At 44.7% G+C, this 24,193-nt stretch overlaps 4 protein-coding genes and 2 long non-coding RNA genes across 8 annotated transcripts; 3 read left to right on the plus strand and 3 right to left on the minus strand.

Moving 5' to 3' along the window:
- Positions 1–1,032: 1,032 nt before the first annotated feature.
- H4C2 (H4 clustered histone 2) lies at positions 1,033–2,554 on the plus strand. The gene has a single exon (XM_086370005.1). It carries the CDS (start codon positions 1,071–1,073, stop codon positions 1,380–1,382), a length of 312 nt encoding a protein of 103 aa, XP_086226131.1. The 5' UTR covers positions 1,033–1,070; the 3' UTR covers positions 1,383–2,554.
- Positions 2,555–5,117: 2,563 nt separating this feature from the next.
- On the minus strand, positions 5,118–5,843 carry H4C1 (H4 clustered histone 1). The gene has a single exon (XM_086370006.1). The coding sequence runs from the start codon at positions 5,466–5,468 to the stop codon at positions 5,157–5,159; it is 312 nt and encodes a 103-aa protein (XP_086226132.1). The 5' UTR covers positions 5,469–5,843; the 3' UTR covers positions 5,118–5,156.
- A 333-nt stretch (positions 5,844–6,176) lies between these two features.
- On the minus strand, positions 6,177–6,633 carry H3C1 (H3 clustered histone 1). Its single transcript, XM_086370002.1, has one exon. The coding sequence runs from the start codon at positions 6,631–6,633 to the stop codon at positions 6,223–6,225; it is 411 nt and encodes a 136-aa protein (XP_086226128.1). The 3' UTR covers positions 6,177–6,222.
- Positions 6,634–9,233: 2,600 nt separating this feature from the next.
- On the plus strand, positions 9,234–10,323 carry H1-1 (H1.1 linker histone, cluster member). The gene has a single exon (XM_086370000.1). It carries the CDS (start codon positions 9,580–9,582, stop codon positions 10,234–10,236), a length of 657 nt encoding a protein of 218 aa, XP_086226126.1. The 5' UTR covers positions 9,234–9,579; the 3' UTR covers positions 10,237–10,323.
- Positions 10,324–17,730: 7,407 nt separating this feature from the next.
- On the minus strand, positions 17,731–22,738 carry LOC147347574 (uncharacterized). 3 transcript variants are annotated; one of them, XR_015152324.1, is made up of 3 exons: positions 22,049–22,738; positions 21,624–21,709; positions 17,731–18,685 (listed from the first exon to the last, which is right to left on the minus strand). It is a non-coding gene; the product is annotated as an uncharacterized LOC147347574 (long non-coding RNA). The 3 variants fall into 3 exon arrangements; XR_015152323.1 differs by having other exon boundaries at positions 21,940–22,068; XR_015152322.1 differs by having other exon boundaries at positions 21,784–22,061.
- LOC147347575 (uncharacterized) lies at positions 21,043–22,295 on the plus strand. Its single transcript, XR_015152325.1, has 2 exons — positions 21,043–21,406; positions 21,491–22,295. It is a non-coding gene; the product is annotated as an uncharacterized LOC147347575 (long non-coding RNA).
- Positions 22,739–24,193: the final 1,455 nt, after the last annotated feature.

The following is a 24,193-nucleotide window of genomic DNA, read 5'->3' on the forward strand; positions in this document are numbered from 1 at the left end:
CTTGGGTTGGCTCTAATAAAGTCCTATTTTCTTTCTCAGATTGACCGTTTTCACGGACAATAGTTTGTGACAAGGTTTGTGTGGGTGTGGTAAAGTGTCACTCTTCCCTAGTTAGTGAAACTCTTTGGGGAGGGATTTATTGAGTTCTTTTTGTCTGTCTTTAGGTACCTAATGGGAGTTCAGAGAAATCCTCTATGCATTTGCTGTTTTTCTGCTACAGCTCAAAATAATCAACATACTTATAGGAGAGGAAAAATAACTTTCCTTCTACCCTTCTAAATTCTTAGCTGAAAGAGTAGGTTAACATGAGAAAAACAGTTTAATAACATGTACACTTCACACATGCATAAGAGATACCTAGAAAAACTGAGTAAAACTCTGCAAGTTTGTCCAAGACCCCACTTTAAATGTCTCCCACTAAAGACACAAGAAGTAGGAGGAGCTAGTTATGAGAGGTTACCAGGAAAGCAAACAAGAGTAAGGTTATTACACAGAATTAAGTCCAGGGTCTTCTCATTGATGAGATTCTCTGGTGATCCAGTTATCCTATCTTCCTGGTACAGAGAGAAAAACATTCATTAAAATTCCCTTTATAAATGTAAGTGTCCCTCACAAAAGAGTAAATTCTCACAAATAAAAGTAAATTCTACTCTATGTCTGGTATTTAAAAAAAAAACAGCTCAAAAATAGCATATGAAGGGTGAGAGTCATATTCTGCTACCATTCACAACTAACAGTCACCTTCTCTTGAATGAGAAAGTATAGTATTTGCAAAAAAGAAAATAAGTCCTTACTAAAATTCTCAGTCGAAAACATAAACAGACTCAGATTCAAAGACCAAAGGGAGCAAAACAATCCAGAGTAACATTTAACAGATGCATTATACTAGGTTCTCTCCCTTTCACAGACACTGGATCCAGAAAGGGGCGGAGCCAAGGGAGTGGTTTCAGAGCGTCTTTTCCCGCCCGCGCGTTCAGTTCTCAATGAGGTCCGACTGCAGCTTATAATTACTCTTGACCAAGCGGCGATACCACTGCTGTACCGCACACGCTTGCAACACTTCAGGTAGCATGTCTGGACGTGGCAAAGGCGGCAAAGGCCTTGGGAAAGGAGGCGCCAAGCGCCACCGCAAGGTTCTGCGCGACAATATCCAGGGTATCACCAAGCCCGCCATCCGTCGCCTGGCTCGTCGTGGTGGTGTGAAGCGCATCTCCGGGCTCATCTACGAGGAGACCCGTGGGGTGCTGAAGGTGTTTCTGGAAAATGTGATCCGGGACGCGGTCACCTACACGGAGCACGCCAAACGCAAGACTGTCACCGCCATGGACGTGGTTTACGCGCTCAAACGCCAGGGCCGCACCCTCTATGGTTTCGGCGGCTAAAGCTTCATCCAGTACGTTTATTTTAAAGGCCCTTTTCAGGGCCGCCCACTTTCTCTCAGAAAGGGCTGTGCTCAATTTGTACTTAGATTAGAAATGTATTCTCTTTTAATGCTAAAGTAGTTTTTCTGTGCGGTCTCTGTACCGTTACACTTTGTCTAATCTTTCTTCATATGCGAAGAGTAGCGGTGCCTTCGGTCAATAGGGCAGTAAAATTCTGTTTGGCTTAGTATGCGGCGGAAGTCCCGGTGCCCTGTTTGAGAACTTCAAGCCCCAGCGTCAACCGCTCTAGTGGGAAGGATCCTGCCTACCCCCAAATCGTCTGTAAAAGGACTATCAACTACAGGCCAAAGTTTTTGTCGAAGAGGCAAAACTGTGTACATGTGTGTGTGCTCAGTCGAGGCCGACTCAGCTTGCCAGGCTCCTCTGTCCTTCGAATTTTCCAGGCAAGAATACTGGAGTGGGTTGCCATTTCCTACTCCAGGGGATCTTCTCGACTCGGATCAAACCCGCGTCTCTTGCGTCTCACGCATTGGCAGGCAGCTTCTTTAGCACTGCGCCACCTGGGAAACCCAAAGTATTTAATAAGTATTTGTGCAAATTGCCAGAAACTGCTGGGGTGCTGCTGGTCGCTGACAAGCCAGATGAATTAAATACATCGCCGGAAAGAACCTGGGTGTTAGTTCTTAGTGTTTGCAGTAAGCGACGCCAGGATCTGCGCTCTCATCTCTGCAGCCCCACCACCTCCTTGTCCTCCTCCGGGTCGCGCCGCAAACCTCGGTACTTATATAGAGTTTGGGCCATCCATCATGCTGAGTGCCGTGACCCCTCGTAAACCCAGTGGTCTTGGTTTTTGACGTGTCTTGGCATTGCTGATTTTCATCCTCAGGCTGGAGGCCTCTGGCTAAACAGTTTGTAAATTTCCATTTACTATATTAAGCGATTCTGTTCTGAACACTTAGGCCTCTAGCAGGGCCTTTGAGATTGTAGGCAGACGCTTCCTCCTCCCTCCCTTTTAAGTGGCTCTCTTGCACTTTCAGCTTCATTCCAGTTGGTCTCTCTCTGTACTCTGCTGTAAATTATACTTTAAAATGAAACTTTCAAAGATGACAATATGGTCACAGAAGTTTTTTTGACGTGTGTCTTCAAATTGATAAACCAGCCGACTGACTGAATAATCAGCCTCCTTGATTTTTTGTTTGAGACGTGTATTGATGACTGCTCTAGGAAACACTGCTGCCTCATCATTCTGCTAACACCTGTCTCTTGACCCTAGAGGAGATACTGACTAGGCAGTTGAGAAAGTGAGATTCTTAATTTCAGGTCAGACTTCTGGACTAGAGAAAAAAACTGGGGACTTATCAACATAAATTATCAGACTGGATGAGAGCACTAAGAACTTAAATATGTTTTATAGTAGCACGTTGTTTGTAAATGAGTGGAACCAATATAAATTGTCATCAAAACGGACCAGATAAAATATCTATATCCATAAAATGGTGTCTTAGTTCAGGCTGATACAATAAAAATACCGTGGACCGTGTGCTTTAACAACAAATATTTCTCAGAGTTCTGGAGACTGAAGTCCAGCATCAAGGTGTTAGGCAGATCGGGTGTGTGATGAGGACCCATTTCCTACTTCATAGGCTGCTGTCTTCCTACTGTCTTCACGTGGCAGAGTTCAATGAATGCAGGCATGAATGTTCTACACAAGGACACAGGCCCTCTCCCAACCTCAGGCCCACCATAGTGCTGCTATGATTGATTCCCTAGCTATAATTCTTTGACTTGTCACTGCCTGAATCAATCAGCATGACAGGTTTTCTCTGGCTCTTAGGAATGATGCAGGAGTGGTGTATCAGGCAGCATTATCTTTGTTCTGAACCAGGACTTCAGGAGTGTTAGGTCTGAGAAAGGTTCATACCTTTTTACCCAGGTAGTGAGTATGACTAAAATGAGTATAATACAATCTATAAGTCTTATGAACTAAAAAAAGATAGGCCAACCATAAAAGAAGGTGGTCTATGGAGCAGCCACCCTTCCCTTCAGTGTAGGAAATCTGTATCCACATATTTTATTACATATCTGAATGGAGGACAGGAAATTCTAATTTGCTTACTTACGGTATACCCCAATGCTTAAACAATATCTGGCACATTACACAAAATCAACACGTATGTCCTGAAGGGTACCAGGATTACATTACTCTCCCAACCAGGCCCATTTTAGCTCCTCTAGTCATCCAAATTGCAGCTTTGAACCCTCCCCATTGTCAGTTTAAATTAAGGCAGGCTAGGTAATTATATCATTCCCCTCCAAGTCTGGAAGGACAGTTATCAGGTGGGAAACAGGCTGAAAAAAACTAGGGGAAATATTAGAACTAACATACTGAGGCTGAAATCAGCCAGCCCTCTAAAAAAATGATACAAAAAAGAACCCAGTGATAGAGGCATTTGTTGAATACCTTTTAGATGGGAATACTGTTTCCCTACTGCTGCTGCTGCTGCTAAGTCGCTTCAGTCGTGTCCGACTCTGTGCGACCCCATAGACGGAAGCCCACCAGGCTCCCCAGTCCCTGGGATTCTCCAGGCAAGAACACTGGAGTGGGTTGCCATTTCTTTCTCCAATGCATGAAGTGAAAAGTGAAAGTGAAGTCGATCAATCATGTCTGACTCTTAGCGACCCCATGGACTGCAGCCTACTGGCTCCTCTATCCATGGGATTTTCCAGGCAAGAGTACTGGAGTGGGGTGCCATTACTAGCCAACCTCAAGTGAATTCATGTCCCTTCAGTTGATATGCTACTGGAACATATAATTGTACGAGATTTTCTTGCTTAAAAACTTTCTGTGACTACAACTACAGGCCAAGCATAGACCAAGGAGGCCATACTGTAGCAAGAGAACATCTTCACAGACCAACAGGCCTACCCTATAATCTTCATCTCCTGCTACCCTGCCTGGAGATTATATATATATATATATATATAAAATAAGCTTTTTTGAGATATAATCTACATATCATAAAATTTCATTCACTTTTTTCAGTGTACAAACAATAAACTTTAGTATATTTACTTAGTTGTACAACCATCACTACAGTCTATTTAATTTTAGAATATTTCAATCACCCTAATTTCCATTTCTCTGTGATGGAAGGCAAATATGTATGGCTTACTGCTGAGCGCTGTGTTGACACAGAGGGAAGAGCGTTTTCTTCATAACTTCTTCTGAACTAAATGCCTGGGTTTCCCGGCGGTCTGAAGCCGGCTTTTTTTGCACACCATTTCAGATTTTTTTAATCGAGACAAATCACCCCATTAGTGGCGGTAATTTCAGTACTGTTCTCAGGACATGACAGACTCAGATGTCTCCGTCTGTTTCATAACCCGTAAAAAACACAAATTTACTAAACCCGGGCTTTGCCTTTTCTCGCCCGATTTCCCACCCCCTATTTAGGTCGCCTCGGGTAAAGCACAGATCATCAGTTCTGACGGGCTGACAACTCATGGGTGGGGCGTGGCGACCTGAAGTTTTTCGTAGTTTTTTTCCACTTATAATTTAATCTTCGCCGCTACCTGTCCAGTGCAAGAGAGCAAATGATTCCGTATGTATATACAGATTGCCAAACCCCGCAGTGTTTTCTGGTTCAGAGCTAGTGTTCAACTATAGCACCTGGCTATTTCTCGGCTAATAGTCACAGCTTTTTTTAGAGTAGTTGGGTGGCCCTGAAAAGGGCCTTTGGTTGAAATCAAGCTCCTGAGAGCAAACTGGAAAGCTTAACCGCCAAAGCCGTAGAGAGTACGGCCCTGGCGCTTGAGAGCGTAGACCACGTCCATAGCGGTGACTGTCTTCCGCTTGGCATGCTCGGTGTAGGTGACCGCGTCCCGGATCACGTTCTCCAGAAACACTTTCAGGACCCCGCGGGTCTCTTCGTAGATGAGCCCAGAGATGCGCTTCACACCACCACGACGAGCCAGGCGGCGGATAGCAGGTTTAGTGATGCCCTGGATGTTGTCGCGCAGAACCTTACGGTGGCGCTTAGCGCCGCCTTTCCCCAGACCTTTGCCGCCTTTGCCGCGTCCAGACATAGTTTCACGAAAAGTAAACCAACAGCAACTGACGAGTAAGCTGAGAACCGATTCTTATATACCTACTCCCTCCGCCCCTCCCCCCACTGAGGGCTCGGAAATCGCGCAAGCCGGAAGTGTGACGCCATCAATCCCCGCCCTTAATTCCTCCTCCAAGCCCCGGGAACAGGAGCTAAAGGAACTGAAGGGCCGGAAGGGAGAGGCGGATCGGGTTGGCTAAGCGGGCTGAGCTCAGTTTGACCAATAGTCTTTCGTTGCTTGGCTTGCAGGGGTTGCACTGTTTTAACTAAAGTACTTAGAGGAAGCAGGCTTACAGCAGACATATTCCAAATATCCTAAGTATAACAAATACTTTAAAGGGTGAAAACTTATTATCAATAAATTTTCGTAATCGTGTCAAGATCAGAGATAGAAATGTAAAAATGGTTATACTACCCTGACGTTCAAAAGGCCCTGTTATAAAAAACGTCCTGCAAATGTCAATCACTCTTCATGCCTCCGAAACCCTGGTTCTTCATTAAGATATGTTATAACAGTACTAAACACAAAGGGCCAGTTTGTTCGCATATGCAGGGAATATTGAAAAAAAAAAGAGCACCCATGAAAAGTGAAAGTGCCTGAGTGTTACTGATGCATATTCTTCCATCCAAAAGCAGTATATTCAACTACTTTAGTTGGTTCGTATTACAGCCGTTTTACTTGAAAACGTGGGTGGCTCTGAAAAGAGCCTTTACTTGAAATCTCAGACTGGAACTTATGCTCTCTCCCCGCGGATCCGACGGGCTAGCTGGATGTCCTTGGGCATTATGGTAACGCGCTTGGCGTGAATAGCGCACAAATTGGTGTCCTCGAAAAGACCCACCAGATAGGCTTCACATGCCTCCTGCAGTGCCATCACCGCCGAACTCTGAAAGCGCAAGTCGGTCTTGAAGTCCTGGGCAATCTCACGCACAAGGCGTTGAAATGGCAGTTTACGGATAAGAAGCTCTGTGGACTTTTGGTAGCGGCGGATCTCGCGCAGGGCCACCGTGCCAGGACGGTAGCGGTGAGGCTTTTTTACGCCGCCGGTGGCCGGTGCACTCTTGCGAGCCGCCTTGGTGGCTAGCTGCTTGCGTGGCGCTTTGCCGCCAGTGGATTTACGGGCAGTTTGCTTTGTACGGGCCATAACAAACAAGAAACTACGAAGCAGATGTGCCTTATACTAGCTCAAATAAGTCGCCCAGCAGTTTTGCTGGTATTTATAGTACCCAAGGGGTAGTGATTGGGCGGGAGAAAAGTTTGAATATTACGTTACAGGTTCTGATTTGTCTAGCTTTAAACTTTCCAAAAAGCGTGCAGTTTCATTGGCCGCCTCCTTCTATCCTCGGCTCTTTTCAACTTTTTTTTTTAACTTTTGTTCTTTTCCACACACGATTTTCTGTAAATGCAATGCTTTGGGCGTTACCTTTTCGGAAAAATAGACATTCACTTCATTGATATTGTAGTAATGTAGGTTTTCTTAGTCCCCTGAGTGGTGTGGGAATTGAGGGATCTACATTCCCTGGTCGGTAACCCGATATCGGGTTAGAAATTTCTAAAGCCATTTTACAAAAAAGAGAGATCCCTCTGTAAAGCTTAAACTGACCGAGGAACTTCTTTGAAACCTACAAGATGTAACCACAAAAACAGTATAAAAAAAAAAATTCACACTAGCGTTTCCAGAAGTATTTTCTGTAATAAGGCACTTTTTTCTTATGCTCTGACTTTACATTTGGAGCTTTCTGAAACTAGTATTTTCTAAAGTCTAGAATACACTTAGCCTGGTGCAATGCCGGGTAGACAACGGCGGGAGAAACCACAAGGGATCAGAGGAACTTCCCCATGGGAAGCAGGCGATGGACTAAACTCAGTGAATAGATTATGGACCAAAACGAAGACAATTTACTACTGCCAGTGGCTGATTTTATTTTTTTTAAAGCCAAATGTGAACCCTTATACGAAAGCGGTAATCCAGATTCTACCTTTTGATTGGTAGAGTCCATTTTACTTGGTAGCCAGTAAGAATGCATATCTAGCATCCCTCATTTGCATGGAGCAGTTCCCTTTCATTTGAAACTTGTTAAACCCATTAGACACAGGCGGCACAAATCATTCTTTAAACAAGAAATTATTGCGTGCAGTAGTTCCCTTTTAAAAACTTTTGATTAGATGCCACATTTATTACTATAGGAAAAGCTTGTTTATGTCTTTCCAGAAATGCTCATTTATGAAACCTTCCTCTTGGAGGAAGATTGTATACCTGTGTTATAATTGTCCTTTAAACTAAGACGCCTAGCTCCAATTGTTCTTATCTCTTCCAAATTATTAGAAATTACGTAATGGGTTTTGTAAATACAGACTCAAGAAAACGACAGTTAAGAAAGGGTAAAGATGGGCGACTCTCGTGTCTGGACGAACCAATGAGCGCTCAGTGGTGTCGGACTCTGCGACTCCACGGACTGTAGCCCGCCAGGGTCCTCTGTGCCTGGGATTCTCCAGGCAAGAATACTGGAGTAGGTTGCCATTCCCTGTGTCTGGAACCCTTTTATTATTGGCCACAAGGCGGAAACGAGCTCTTAGGTTTTTTTTGAGAGTTACTGGGGGGCAATGGCAACCCACTCCAGTACTCTTGCCTGGCAAATCCCATGGACGGAGGAGCCTGGTAGGCTGCAGTCCATGGGGTCGCTGAGGGTCAGACACGACTGAGCGACTTCACTTTCACTTTTCACTTTCATGCATTGGAGAAGGAAATGGCAACCCACTCCAGTGTTCTGGCCTGGAGAATCCCAGGGACGGGGGAGCCTGGTGGGCTGCCGTCTCTGAGGTCGCACAGAGTTGGACACTACTGAAGCGACTTAGCAGCAGCAGGGGGAAATTCGGGTCTTTAAAACCAGTGCGGACTTGTTTGAAAACCGCAGGCACTCGCGCGGGAATGACTTGTCATTGCTTCACTCTCCCTACTGCTAGGAGATTGCCCAGGACAGAATTGTGAAAGGGGAGTTTTATTCTCTCAGTAGTTTGATTCACATTGTGAAGTCGTTTTAGCATTGTTGCTGCTTTTACAGCCACAGACAAGTTAAAGGGAGAGTGCCCTAAAATATTATCTCGGGGCTGTGTTCTCTCATTTTCATACTAAAGCAACTTTCCCCCCTGCTCCCACATCCTCCCTGGGTGCAATGCCTGTCCGGGCACAGTTTAGTCCACCCAGAGCTTACTTGATGTCTTTCGTGTGCTAGGTTTGCAGCTTGGTATATGTTATGAGGATGAAAGGCGATCCAAAATGTGTTACGTGCACTGGGCTGTGGAAATAAGTCGCAATTACAGAAATTGCGGGCTAAGCTTTCCACAGGTGCAGCTTGAGTGTCAATTGCAGTGTTAACCAATTCTTTTGTTTTCTACAATTCTCCTTTGTCCCAAATAAACGCACCCTGGTTCAGACCAAGGGCATCCGCGTCTCAGGTCTTTACCACACATACTCAGCGTTGCCAGGAAAGAAAGTAGCATTAATGAGAACTTTTCCCAAACCTGCAGACCAGGCCTACATACTCTCGCTTTCCGCTCTCCCTTTCAGTCATTCAAGATGTAACCTTTTGAGTTGATTGCAGATTAGAAACTGATATCCCTTGCCAGTGCTTCCTAGAGGCAAGGTTTCAGGTGAAACTCCTTGGATTCTTATGCAATTGCCTTATTTAAAGGTCTTCCTCCCACCCCCAAAAGGAAAACAAAAACAAAAAAACCTGCTTTTTTTTTTTTTTTTAAGTCGCACCCTCTGATGGTAATGGCCCGGACCCTTCCCTGCGGAGTGGATTATTTCCGTCTCCACTGGGCGACCGTCGTCAGGGTGAGGGGTGGAAAAGGATGCTGTCTGGGTGCCTCGGTGCAAGCGGTAGGAAAGCAGGACCATAGGCCCCAGCAGCCTGCCGCTGCCTTGCGAGACCCAGTTGGGAGGGCAGGGGGCGGGGGGCGAGGGGCGGGCGCCAGCGCTCACCAATCACAGCGCGGCCCCGCCCTATAAATATCGCGCGCTGGAGCCACCCGCATCTTACTGCCTCGTTGGGTCTAGCGGTTTACTAAGTTTTTCCTTATTTCCGCCATGTCCGAAGTCGCGCTCCCAGCTCCAGCTGCTTCCACTCCCCCTGAGAAACCTTCAGCTGGCAAGAAGGCGAAGAAGCCTGCTAAGGCTGCAGCAGCCGCCAAGAAAAAACCCGCGGGCCCTTCAGTTTCGGAGCTGATTGTGCAAGCTGTTTCCTCCTCCAAGGAGCGCAGCGGTGTGTCCCTGGCTGCGCTGAAGAAGGCGCTGGCGGCCGCTGGCTACGATGTGGAAAAGAATAACAGCCGCATCAAGCTGGGTCTTAAGAGCCTAGTGGGCAAAGGCACCCTGGTGCAGACCAAGGGCACCGGCGCCTCGGGTTCTTTCAAGCTCAACAAGAAAGTAGCCTCCGTGGATGCCAAGCCCACCGCCACAAAGGTGGCAACGAAAACCAAGGTAACAAGCGCTTCTAAGAAGCCCAAAAAGGCCTCTGGGGCGGCTGCTGCTAAGAAAAGTGTCAAGATTCCAAAAAAAGCTAAAAAGTCTGTGTTGACAAAGAAGTCCTCTAAGAGTTCTAAGAAGCCTAAGGCTGTGAAGCCTAAGAAAGTAGCCAAGAGCCCTGCCAAAGCCAAGGCTGTGAAACCAAAAGGGGCCAAAGTGAAGGTAACCAAGCCAAAGACCGCTGCCAAACCCAAGAAGGCAGCACCCAAGAAGAAGTAAGAGTTCCGGTTGGAAGCTGCTTCCAATAAACCAACGGCTCTTTTAAGAGCCACCAACTTATTTCAGAGAAAGAGCTTTATTACCACACAACTTTGTTTTTCTTTTTTTGCCCTCATGCAAATACAGTATGTGCAAGCCACTCTTAGTTCTACATTAGAATCTTTTTGAGGCTAAGTCAAACTCACGCTGTGGGGTTAGAAGCTTGTGGTTTTGGCCTCAGACTATTTCCCTAGTCCCATTTTAACCTGAAGCTTACATTTGTAGTTGTATGTCAGAAACAAGCGGGGAAACTTTGGGGGCCTACCCCATAATAGTCCTCAGCTGCACGATTGAGGGCTGGGTCCGTGTACCATGTGCTCATTTGTCTATTAAAGATTTCTCTGGTTATCTGAGATCAAAGCTGGGACATAGGTTCTTGGGCCATACTGCTATCGCTAAGTTGGCTTTCCCCAAAATTGGGTGGCTCTGAAATGCTTTTAAGGTGACCTTGGGAACGACGGTGATCCGCCGGCTAACCCGGCGCTCAGATTGGTGTCTTCGAGTTCACCAGGTAGGCCTTGCAAGCCTCAGGCTGCGCCATCGAGGCCAGGCTCAGCCGACTTATCCCGGGGCCATTTGCAGGTTGTCAGCTAGTTTCCCGCCAGGGTCACGAGAACTTGGCTGCCCTGGAATTTGGGAGCTAAAGCCCAAAAGCTCTTACCGGGTTTCTCTGTTCCTGGAATCAGAACTGCCCAGATTGGATAATAATTGAAATTTCCACTCTGTGCCTAACTAGAGAGTATTTCTCCACGTGCAGGGTTTTCAACTCTGGTGTGCTACACCACGTTAAATATTGATATTTGGGGACACTTTTATAAAATTGGCTCTGAAAGCTTTCAAAGTTTTAATTTTGGAATTCAGTTTAATTACTACTTTTTTTCACATCCAAGGTGAAAAAACACAATACCATATGTTGAGCTCGGTTTACTCACTTAAACTTAACGAAACTCAATTAGTTGTAAAACTTTACATAAAAGGGTGCAAATTTTTTTAATGTGAATACCAACCATTTAAGTTTTTTTGTACTGCATTTGCTAAGAATTTCCACAGTAAATTTGAATAATATTTTTAGCAGTCAGCCCTTTTTAGTTCTCGGTTTTAATTAACATGGTATTAAGTTTTGTCCTTTAACATATTAATTTTTTGTATCTCCATTATATTTAAATGGTTCCCTTCAATTGTTTTCTACATTTTTAAATTAAATGGCAGCTATACTTTCTTCTAGTGGAGGTGATGGAATTCCAGTTGAGCTATTTCAAATCCTGAAAGATGATGCTGTGAAAGTGCTGCACTCAATATGCCAGCAAATTTGGAAAACTCAGCAGTGGCCACAGGACTGGAAAAGGTCAGTTTTCATTCCAATCCCAAAGAAAGGCAATGCCAAAGAATGCTCAAACTACCGCACAATTGCACTCATCTCACACGCTAGTAAAGTAATGCTCAAAATTCTCCAAGCCAGGCTTCAGCAATATGTGAACCGTGACCTTCCTGATGTTCAAGCTGGTTTTAGAAAAGGCAGAGGAACCAGAGATCAAATTGCCAACATCTGCTGGATCATGGAAAAAGCAAGAGAGTTCCAGAAAAACATCTATTTCTTCTTTATTGACTATGCCAAAGCCTTTGACTGTGTGGATCACAATAAACTGTGGAAAATTCTGAAAGAGATGGGAATGCCAGACCACATGATCTGCCTCTTGAGAAATTTGTATGCAGGTCAGGAAGCAACAGTTAGAACTGGACGTGGAACAACAGACTGGTTCCAAATATGAAAAGGAGTACATCAAGGCTGTGTATTGAAACCAACGCCCCAGAGTTGAGGCGCGGGTGTAGTGCCGCGTTTTAGTGAAGTCGCACGTGAAGAGCAGCGGTGGCCAGAGCCCGATCCAGCCATGGCAGGCTTAGGCAGCGGTTCGCCATTTAAAAAAAAAAAAAAAGGCTGTGTATTGTCACCCTGCTTATTTAACTTATATGCAGAGTACATCATGAGAAACGCTGGACTGGAAGAAGTACAAGCTGGGATCAAGATTGCCGGGAGAAATATCAATAACCTCAGATATGCAGATGGCACCACCCTTATGGCAGAAAGTGAAGAGGAACTCAAAAGCCTCTTGATGAAAGTGAAAGTGGAGAGTGAAAAAGTTGGCTTAAAGCTCAACATTCAGAAAACGAAGATCATGGCATCCGGTCCCATCACTTCATGAGAAATAGATGGGGAAACAATGGAAACAGTGTCAGACTTTATTTTTGGGGGCTCCAAAATCACTGCAGATGGTGACTGCAGCCATGAAATTAAAAGACGCTTACTCCTTGGAAGGAAAGTTATGACCAACCTAGATAGCATATTCAAAAGCAGAGACATTACTTTGCCAACAAAGGTCCGTCTAGTCAAGGCCATGGTTTTTCCTGTGGTCATGTATGGATGTGAGAGTTGGACTGTGAAGAAGGCTGAGCACAGAATTGGTGCTTTTCAACTGTGGTGTTGGAGAAGACTCTTGAGAGTCCCTTGGACTGCAAGGAGATCCAACCAGTCCATTCTGAAGGAGATCAGCCCTGGGATTTCTTTGGAAGGAATGATGCTAAAGCTGAACCTCCAGTACTTTGGCCACCTCATGCGAAGAGTTGACTCATTGGAAAAGACTCTGATGCTGGGAGGGATTAGGGGCAGGAAGAGAAGGGGATGACAGAGGATGAGATGGCTGGATGGCATCACTGACTCGATGGGCGTGAGTCTGGGTGAACTCCGGGAGTTGTTGATGGACAGGGAGGCCTGGCATGCTGCGATTCATGGGGTTGAAAAGAGTCGGACACGACTGAGCGACTGAACTGAACTGAGACTTTCTTCATGTAATTGATATTATCATGTGGTTTTTCTCTTTTAATTTGTTCAATGCTTTCTTAAGATGTTGAACTCTCAAACTCAATGTGGCTGAAAGAATAAACTAGAAGAATGAGATGAGTTTTCCTAAAATGATCATCTATAAGAAGCAAGTGTGCTATGATGAAGCTGGGAGGGTAAATCAGAAGTTTTGTTGTGAAATTTGCAGTCTAAGAGATTTGCCAAGTGGATTAACTGGGTTTAAATGTTGCTGATAAACTAAAGTGATTAGATGCCTGAGAATAGTTCCTTGGTTTAGTGGTATGGATGTCAGTAGTAGCTTTGACAGAGTAGTTTAGGGGAGGATGGAGTTGAATTAAATTGGAGCCATACATTTTGGAATCATTGGTATATGGATGGCATATAAAGTCATGAGACTTGGTGAGGTCACCAAGAGGGTGAATGAGGTGGAGAATATAAAGAACAGTAAAGGATAGAGACCTGGTCCTGACATTTTATCGTCCATAAAAATGAATCATTATTCCACCTCTTTGTGCTTCCCTTTGCTTATTTATTGTAAATTAAGCTTTTTGTGCACAAGCCAAGAGGCTTGCCTCTTGGCAAGCACAGAATGTGCCTGCAATTGTGAAGGCAGTTCCATTCTCCCAGCTGTGGAGTTCAGTATTTAAAACTGCTGCTAAACTCTCAGTTTTAAAAGAGGGAACCTAGCTCAGGGGAGAGACTATCACTGCTGCAGGAGTTCACCTTTACATGGTACAGGTTAGATTAAAACTCCTCGGCAGGTATTCAGTACATGCTGATTCTTTCTGTCTCCATCCTGAGTTTCCAGTCAGTTTCTCTCCATCTTAGAAGCCCCCTTTTATGAGCCCACAATCATCTCTCATTCTGTCAATACATCTTCACCAATAAACCAGAAGCTTTCTCAAATGTAGCCAGAGCACCTCAAACCTGTTCCTTCCATAAGGAAGATTTTTAAAAGGTAGAACTCAGAAAGAGATTTTCAGCTAAAGGGGGCCTTCCTAAAGACAACAAGCCGATACTTCCAGAATTCAAGTGAAACAAGGGTGATATTAAAATGTCAGGGTGCAGGACTTCAAGAGCACTTTCAAGAGGACCCCCAAAGGGATGTATTCACTTAGAACAAGGAGAGAAGAAATTATGGATTGAGAATCTTGTGTGTTCTCAGAGTTGTCCAGCAGAGGGAGGCCTCTGGCTGATGGCAGGCTAACAACAGAGAAGGTGGAAATTGGAGGCCTTTAATAACCATCATGTTCCCTACTTCTACGTGACTAGAAACAGGGTTACCCATTAAAAGTTTTTTTTTTTTTTACTAGGATAAGGACTATATTTACTTTTGTATCAAATTTATTTAGAATTTTCTATCAAATCCTAATTTTAAAAACTTTTAAATGTGTTCTTACACTTGTTATCAGATAGGACACATTTAAGTTTCAACTGATTTGAAGGTTTGTAAATTAGCATATTAAAAAGCAGAGATATCACTTTGCCTACAAAGATCCATCTAGTCAAGGCTATGGTTTTTCCAGTAGTCATGTATGGATGTGAGAGTTGGACTATAAAGAAAGCTGAGCGCCGAAGAATTGATGCTTTTGAACTGTGGTATTGGAGAAGACTCCTGAGAGTTCCTTAATGCAAGGAGATACGACCAGTCCATCCTAAAGGAAATCAGTCCTGAAAATTCATTGGAAGGACTGATGTTGAAGCTGAAACTCCAATACTTTGGCCACTTGATGCAAAGAGCTGACTCATTTGAAAAGCCCCTGATGCTGGGAAAGATTGAAGGCAGAAGGAGAAAGGGAAGACAGGATGAGACAGTTGGATGGCATCCCCGACTCAATGGACATGAGTGTGAGTAAACTCCAGGAGTTGATGATGGACAGGGAGGCCTGGCGCTGCAGTCCATGGGGTCGCAGAGGTGGACACGACTGAGCAACTGAACTGAACTGAACATATAGTTTGGATTATTGCATGAATTACAAATGTGATGGCTAGTAGAAAGCTTACTAATCTTATGTTTCTCTGTCTTCCAGCTACTAAAACAAAACCCAGTTAAGGCCAAAACTTCATTATCTTACCTCCCATATTTCAGCAAGACATAACAATACATAGATCTGACTGCATGTTGGTGGAGTTCCTATCCATGGCTTTGGTTTTCTCTATAAAAAGGGCAAAAGTCCTGGGTAAAAGCAAGGTCTGATACTGTGGCAAAACAGAAATGACGAGGAAGGAGAAATCTCTGTTTGCCAAGGCAGAGCATGGGGAGGCGATTGGCTCCCAAACCCAGCAGAAATTCCAGGAGAGACCTCCTCAAAAAGCAACCTTCATCGGAGAAGGCCTGCGCCCTGCATGAAGGGATGCAGACCGAATTTCTTTCCCACACTTCACGGACCCACAGCACTGTGTATGTACTGTGATGTATGAGGGGTGTCATCCTTTGATCCTGGGGTCCCAGTGGAGAGGATAACAAGCAGACTGTGGGGAGGATCATAACCAGGAGGTGACAATTTGGACAGTGACAGAAGGGAATAGGATGGGGATGTAAGGCTTCATCCAATTATCTGGTCTCAAGATTTCCATAGAAATGGGTCTAAGTGGTCCCAGATGTTTCTGGGAGAACTCTGCCCAGTTAGCATCACGCAACTTTCACCCTGCAACTGTATCACTCCCTGCTTCCCTTGCTTTAGCTTTTACCTGTCCAAATGGTAATCATACAGTCATAGAGCCTTGGATATGGACCTTTAAAGCTCCTTAAAGACAATGCCTTCCAACCCCTCCTGCAGCAGATAAGAAAATACAATAAAATAACTCATACAAGATGCCCAGGTAGCTAATAGCAGCTAGTAAACACTTCTAACTATAAAATTTGACATGTTTATAAGGGTTACATTAACTATAATTTTTAAGCACTGCTTATTGCGTTTGCCTAATAACCACGGGGTACAATAATATTTCAGAGAAGGCAATGGCACCCCACTCCAGTACTCTTGCCTGGAAAATCCCATGGAAGGAGGAGCCTGGTAGGCTGCAGTCCATGGGGTTGCTAAGAGTCGGACACGACTGAGCGACTTCACTTTCACTTTTCTGCATTGGAGAAGGAAATGGCAACCCATTCCAGTGTTCTTGCCTGGAGAATCCCAGGGACGGGGAAGCCTGGTGGGCTGCCGTCTATGGGATCGCACAGAGTCGGACACAACTGAATCGACTTAGCAGCAGAAGCAGCACAATAATATTTAATGTGATCTGTTGGTCACTTAATCATGTCCAACTCTTTGCAATCCCATGAACTGTAGCCCACCAGGCTTCTCTGTCCATTGGAATTCTCCAGGCAACAATACTGGAGAGGGTTGTCATTCCCTTCTCTGGGAGATCTTCTTGACCCAGGGATCGAACCTGAGTCTCCTGTACTTCAGGCAGATTCTTTACCATCTGAGCCACAGGGGCCCTTACAATATTTATATATCTTATTATGTGTAACATAGACTTGTAGAAGGTGTATCTGTCACAACTCCATTCTTTGATTAGGGCTCCAGGTTCATCATATTATGCACAACTGCCTAAGGATTTATGCTTATAACATTAAAAAAAAAAATACAGAAGACATATGTGGATAGATACAGCAGGACGGGAGGGAGAGGCGGAGAAGGCAATGGGAAGGAGATGGGAGAGGGCAAACTGATAGGGGTGGGGACAACTCCAGAAGTATAGGAAGAGATTCCACACAACTAAGCCCAAAATAACCTCAGATATGCAGATGAACAGTGTCAGACTTTATTTTGGGGGGCTCCAAAATCACTGCAGATGGTGACTGCAGCCATGAAATTAAAAGACGCTTACTCCTTGGAAGGAAAGTTATGACCAACCTAGACAGCATATTCAAAAGCAGAGACATTACTTTGCCAACAAAGGCCCGTCTAGTCAAGGCCATGGTTTTTCCAGTGGTCATGTATGGATGTGAGAGTTGGACTGTGAAGAAGGCTGAGCGCTGAAGAATTGATGCTTTTGAACTGTGGTGTTGGAGAAGACTCTTGAGAGTCCCTTGGACTGCAAGGAGATCCAACCAGTCCATTCTGAAGGAGATCAACCCTGGGATTTCTTTGGAAGGAATGATGCTAAAGCTGAACCTCCAGTACTTTGGCCACCTCATGCGAAGAGTTGACTCATTGGAAAAGACTCTGATGCTGGGAGGGATTGGGGGCAGGAGGAGAAGGGGATGACAGAGGATGAGATGGCTGGATGGCATCACTGACTCGATGGGCGTGAGTCTGGGTGAACTCCGGGAGTTGTTGATGGACAGGGAGGCCTGGCATGCTGCGATTCATGGGGTCGCAAAGAGTCGGACACAACTGAGCAACTGAACTAAACTGAAAGCCCATGAGAGACTGATGACATTAATGTGTAAATGGAATGAGTCCTAAGGCAATGGGGAGTGGTAGGGCCAGAGAGCACATACATTCTGTACCCAACTACAAGGTGTCTGTCCTCCTTCCCAGTCCCCTACCCCTCTATATACTACCAACTAGGAAAGTTCTCAATTCTTGGTAGAAGGCATAACCATTAAAGGTCTTAGACTAGAGAATCATTCACTCATTCAACAAATATTTATCCATTTATTTACTTATTTATTTATTGGCTTGATCTTAGTTCCCCGACCAGGGATCTCACCCAGGCCCAAGGTAGTGAAAGCATCGAGTCCTAACCACTGGATCACTAGGGAATTCCCTCAACAAATATTTGCTGTATATCTACTATGAACTAAGTACTGTAACAGGAACAAAAACAAACACTCTTATTCTCTATTAAACTTAATTTCTTCATTAGTAAAATGAAGATGTTAATGCCTGATTTACCCATCATTCTAAGCCCAACCCTTTGCAACAGCAGTAAGTAACCTACAGTTTTTTTTATCAGTTTCTCTAAATAGTCCTTCCGGTCTCTGGTAGATGCTGGCATGCCCCAAAGACCCATCCTGATGGCAATGCTCACCTCTGCACCTTCTACTGCTCTGCACTTCTACAAGGTCTCCCTTACCCTGTGGAGTCTTACAGCTCTCAGCCTGCTCTCCTGGTCCTGATCTGCTTTGCCTTGCATATACATAAAGACCTTTTCCCTGGTGGCTCAAGCAGTAAAGAATCTGCCTGCAATGCAGGAGACCCAGGTTTTATCCCTGGGTCAGGAAGATCCCCCGGAGAAGGGAATGGCTACCTACTCCAGTATTCTTGCCTGGAGAATTCCAATGGACAAAGGAGCCTGGCTGGCTACACTCCATGGGGTCACAAAGAGTCAGACATGACAGAGTAACTTTCATTTCACTTTCATGACCAAGATATTATGGGAAATCTAGAATTTTCCCTCAACTACACTGAGTGCTGGGAGAATAAAAGAAGATACATCTGGGACTTAAAAGTGGGTACTAGAGAAGACTTCTCTCCAAATCCTTTGGGGGTGATTGTTCTCCAGTGGTGATGCAAATGTAGCTCCTTCCAGTCTGTGGCTTGTCTCTCTTCAGGTCATGGCTCCAAGGATGCCCTGGGGATAGTCTCTGACCCACAGACTCTAAAAAAGATGGAGAACTGTGACTGGCAGTTCTGAAGGGATACACACCACTTTTGCCTACCTTCTACAAACTAATATTCAGTCATTTGACAAGAAGGGGCTAGCAGGAGTCTAACTTTGAATCCAGGAAGAAGAGGAAAGGGACCGTACTTAACAAAAGTTTAAAAATCTCTGACACAGGTGCTTTACTGATTTTCATCATCTGGCTGTGACCCATCTCCCAATCCTGCCACATCACAGAGGCCAGCATCAATTGATTGGTTTTGAGATATTAAGAAACTAATGAACCAGTACAGCACCTCAAACACAGAGCCTACTGATAAAAAGATGTACAAGCCAAATGATTTTCATGATTATGAATCATGTCAATAATAAAAGGTAGTAGCTGAGGTAATTTTTATTTTTGATCTTTATTTTCGATTTCATTGAAATCCCTTTTATACAGTAAACTACACATAATTTAAATGTACAGCTTAATGAGTTTTGACAAAAGTACATTTGCATTTACCACCACCCTAATCAAGGCTTAAAATTGTCAAGATGTTAATTTTCTCCAAGTTGATATATAGCCCAGGGAATTGCCTACAAAGAGGCACAGGGAAACTATCTAAGCTGATGGAAATGTTCTGTGTCTTGATTAAGGTGGTAACTACATATACTGGTCTATAAAACTCATTGACATATAATTAATACAGGTACATTTTATTGTGTATAAGTTATCCTTCAATAAAGTTGATTTTTTATTATATTATTGGCTGGAATGGAGGTGACAATTATTTTAAGGATAATTAAGCACAATACAACATTAAGAACTGTATAATCAACTCATTATTATATATGAAAAAAGGGGATAAACAGTAGCATGATCAATTAAAATTAAAAACAACCTCTAAATTTTATTTTAGCCTATGGTTTTAAAAGCTGCCCTCCTTAACAAAAGCTACCCTTCAACTTTCCAAGTTCCATTATTCTGGTTGTTTCACATTGTCCTCATTTATCAGCTTATCATTTATCAGCTTATCTATCAAGAAAAAGCTATCAGATAAACTCATTCATATGGGGATATAAACATATGTTAAACTTTAGTGAACACTTTAATTTCGAAAGAAAATACTGGTTAGACAAAACTAAAAACATCAATACTTAATGGTAAGACTATACTTACTGAAACAAGTAAATGGGAAGAGCTGGAGAACAGGCCCTTTCTAGATTCTCCCTTCTCTCCCTCCCCACCCCAGCACATACCCTGGGCCTTCATACAAATGGGATCACCAACTCGAACCACCTGGTCTATATTAGGGTTCCTGCTCAGCAGCTAGAGTTAGCTCTCTCTAGTGTTAGTCGCTTATTGTATCTGATTCTTTGCAACCCCACGGACTGTTGCCCACCAGGCTCCTCTATCCATGGGATTCTCCAGGCAAGAACACTGGAGTGGAGTGGGTTGCCATTCCCTTCTCCAGAGGATCTTCCCGACCCAGGGATTAAACCCAGGTCTCCTGCATTGCAGGCAGATTCTTTACCATCTGAGTCACCAGGGAAACCGTGAGGTTAAGGACTATGCTACTTGAATCCTAGGTGACATCATATTGTTATGTCCTATCTCTCACTATGCCACATCAGAGTATCTGGCAGCACTTATTAAGAGTAACTGTTGGAATCTGAAGGTTTACCACTGGGAGGGTGAAAAGGTAAACTGGATGGGAGGGAGGGGAAGGAGAGATGCACACACCTGAGGGAGGAGCACTAGGATTAGATAGGATTTAGATAAATTAGGACTTCCCTGGTGGCTCAGACGGTAAAGCATCTGTCTACAATGCGGGAGACCTGGGTTCGAGCCCTGGGTTGGGAAGATCCCCTGGAGAAGGAAAGGGCAATCCACTCTAGTACTATTGCCTGGAAAATCCCATGGACAGAGGAGCCTGGTAGGCTATAGTCTATAGGGTTGCAAAGAGTTGGACACGACTGAGCGACTTCACCTTCAGATAAATTAGACATACAGCAACAAGGAAAGATCTTACACACATGTTGAAAGGTGTTTGGGAAACATCTTAGAAACAGCATGAGATCACAGTAGCAGAGTCTGCCAGTTCTCCACACTGTGGAAGTATACAACCTAAATGTTTTTCTAAATGTTCTTCAACAGAGGGACACTGGAGCACATTATGATTTATTCTTTCAATGGGATGGGCTACACTGCCTGTATCTACATAGATAAACAAAATCAATACCACGTGGGGAAAAAGGCAAGGGACAGAAGTTTAGATATAAAAGGTCAGTGCTGCAAGACAGCATTTAATATTGCTTTAGTGAAAGTGAAAGTCACTCAATCTTGTGACTCTTTGCGACCCATGGACTTCCCTGGAGTTCTCCAGGCCAGAATACTGGAGTGGGCAGCCTTTCCCTTCTCGAGAGGATCTTCACAACCCAGGGATCGAACCCAGGTCTCCCGAATTGTAGGCAGATTCTTTACCAGCTGAGTCACAAGGGAACACCCAAGGACACCAGGGAGTGCTGGATATTGCCTTGCTTGACCTTAAAACTTCATGGAAATTATGTCATATCCATCTAATCTTAGGGAAAATACTTTTTGATATTTTTAACAAAAGCAGTTACTGGGAGAATAGAACCTATCTCCAGAAGCATGGATACCCCTAAGAGAGAGAGGTGGTGTTCTTCCCTCAGCGCGTCACCTTTTTATTTCTCTAAAAACAATCTGCAGCAGTAAGTCAAATGTTAGCTTTTAAAAATCCGGGGGTTGGATACGCAGATTTCCACTACTTATTTTTTGTACTTTTCTATTTGAAGTCTTTCACAGGAAAACAAAACAAAACAGTAACTACAAAGCGCGGCTAGAAGGAACTGCAGGTTCATGGACTCCACACCAGCCTCACCCTCGCCCTCCTGCCACCCGCCCTAGGACTGTGTTTACTCATCCTACCTCTTTTCTTGCTGGCAGACCTGGGGTTTCCATCTTCGTCACCTGACGAGCCCACCTGGATCAGCTCCATTCCCAGAGTTCTCGCCCTGAGAGAGAAATGAAAAAAGAATCAGCAAAGACCCCCAAGATGCTTGCTGCGATTCCAGCCTCAGACCCTCACTTTGACTAGGGACGCGGAGTGAACTCTCAGGTGAAAGGATGCTGGGTCTGAGCAAGGAATGCTGGCCAATCAGAGAAGCCGAGAAACAAGTTACGCGTGGGGTACACGTAGGGCTTGTAAAGTTAGTAGCCGGGGCAGCGGGGGCGGTAACGGTACTCGCGGCGGCCAGGGCGGGACCAGCTTTGTGGGCGGGGCTTCTGCGGTGAGCAAAGGTCGCGGGACCCCACACGGCGTGCGGGCCCTGGCTCTGAGCTGCGTTGCTTACGCTGGAGACGCTGGAATCCCGCATCGCGAGATTTCCTCTCCTTAGGTTTGTGGCGGAGTCGCGTCGCTACAGCGACGGGTTTGCCTTCACAGCGGCTCCTTACTTGCTGGTCTCTGTGCATGCGTCTCGTGAACAACCGAATTTCGGGTGTAAGAATCACAAATGAGGAAAGACGAGTCGTCCTTACCAACAAACAAAACATGGAAAACATCTTTTTAAGAAATAAACTCGTGATCTAGTTCTTTCAGAACTTTCCTGAAATACGTCACGGACAGTGGCAGGGAAAGGATATGTAACTTAAACCCCCCTCCTCTCCTCATCCTCATAGAACAGCCCCCACCCGTTCGCGAAATTCGCGGAGTCCTGGACCCCATACAGCGGCCGGCCACCAGAAAATGTGAAAGGGCGGCCGCAGCATAAGGGCAACCCCCACGGGTCCTGCCGCCCGCCCTGCTTTAGCTGGGGGAGGACCTTGAACCCCTCTTCCCTCCCAGGACCCTCATCTGGAGAGAAATGAGAGTGCTCCGTGGATTTGGGGAAAGTGGTGAAGTCATCTGTGGCTCATCTGGGGGTGTGGTAGGCCTGCGTAAGGCCAAAGAAGTGATGCCTGACGACACCTCCAGGGGAGAAGACCCTTCCGTGTTACCTGCAGAACCTCAGAATGTCAGACCTCTGCCTGAGATCCCCTCCGTTATATCTACATCCCTTTTTAACTTGGGGCAGACCAAGCTTCCCTAAGTTATTTAAAGTATCTCTAGGAATTTGCTTCAACGGTTGAGAACCACATACGTGGGCTGAGCCCCACACAGTGGGCAGAGCCCCACACAGTAGTGAATGTTCTTCTTTGTTGATCACTTGAGTTAATATTTTTGAAGTAGCGGAAGGCCCAGAGAAATAATTGAATTACCCAGGATGCCACAAAGATTAAGTGATGGTGGCCCAAGAATTCTTTTCGGCAAGTCTTAAAAGTATGAAAGGGCTTTGCAATCATTATATAAAAAACAAAAACGCCTGTTTATTTTGTATAGCTAGTGCTTTGTGCCTGAGCATTTCCCACTACAACCTGGGATTATTGCCCACTATTACACTTGAGGAGGTGGAGACCCAGAGAGGTAGTGTCACTTGTTCATTAAAATCAGAAATTGGACTGGACCCTAGGAAAGTGGATCATTTTATTTTTAAACTTTACCTAATATCTTTAATGGATCCAGGATGTCCAGCAAACTAAGGCAGGAATTCAGGAGTGGTAAGAAGAGATGGCAAGAATACACAGAAGAACTGTACAAAAAAGATCTTCACGACCCAGATAATCACGATGGTGTGATCACTGACCTAGAGCCAGACATCCTGGAATGTGAAGTCAAGTGGGCCTTAGAAAGCATCACTACGAACAAAGCTAATGGAGGCGATGGAATTCCAGTTGAGCTCTTTCAAATCCTGAAAGATGATGCTGTGAAAGTGCTGCACTCAATATGCCAGCAAATTTGGAAAACTCAGCAGTGGCCACAGGACTGGAAAAGGTCAGTTTTCATTCCAATCCCAAAGAAAGGCAATGCCAAAGAATGCTCTAACTACCGCACAATTGCACTCATCTCACATGCTAGTAAAGTAATGCTCAAAATTCTCCAAGCCAGGCTTCAGCAATATGTGAACCGTGACCTTCCTGATGTTCAAGCTGGTTTTAGAAAAGGCAGGGGAACCAGAGATCAAATTGCCAACATCCGCTGGATCGTAGAAAAAGCAAGAGAGTTCCAGAAAAACATCTATTTCTTCTTTATTGACTATGCCAAAGCCTTTGACTGTGTGGATCACAATAAACTGTGGAAAATTCTGAAAGAGATGGGAATGGCAGACCACCTGACCTGCCTCTTGAGAAATTTATATGCAGGTCAGGAAGCAACAGTTAGAACTGGACATGGAACAACAGACTGGTTCCAAATAGGAAAAGGAGTTCATCAAGGCTGTATATTGTCACCCTGCTTATTTAACTTCTATGCAGAGTACATCATGAGAAATGCTGGACTGGAAGAAACACAAGCTGGAATCAAGATTGCCAGGAGAAATATCAATAACCTCAGATATGCAGATGACACCACCCTTATGGCAGAAAGTGAAGAGGAACTCAAAAGCCTCTTGATGAAAGTG

This window comes from Bos grunniens, chromosome 23 (assembly GCF_055505025.1).
Source record: "Bos grunniens cultivar Pamir isolate PY7600 chromosome 23, Bosgru_T2T1.0, whole genome shotgun sequence".
NCBI classification, from domain to species: domain Eukaryota; kingdom Metazoa; phylum Chordata; class Mammalia; order Artiodactyla; family Bovidae; genus Bos; species Bos grunniens.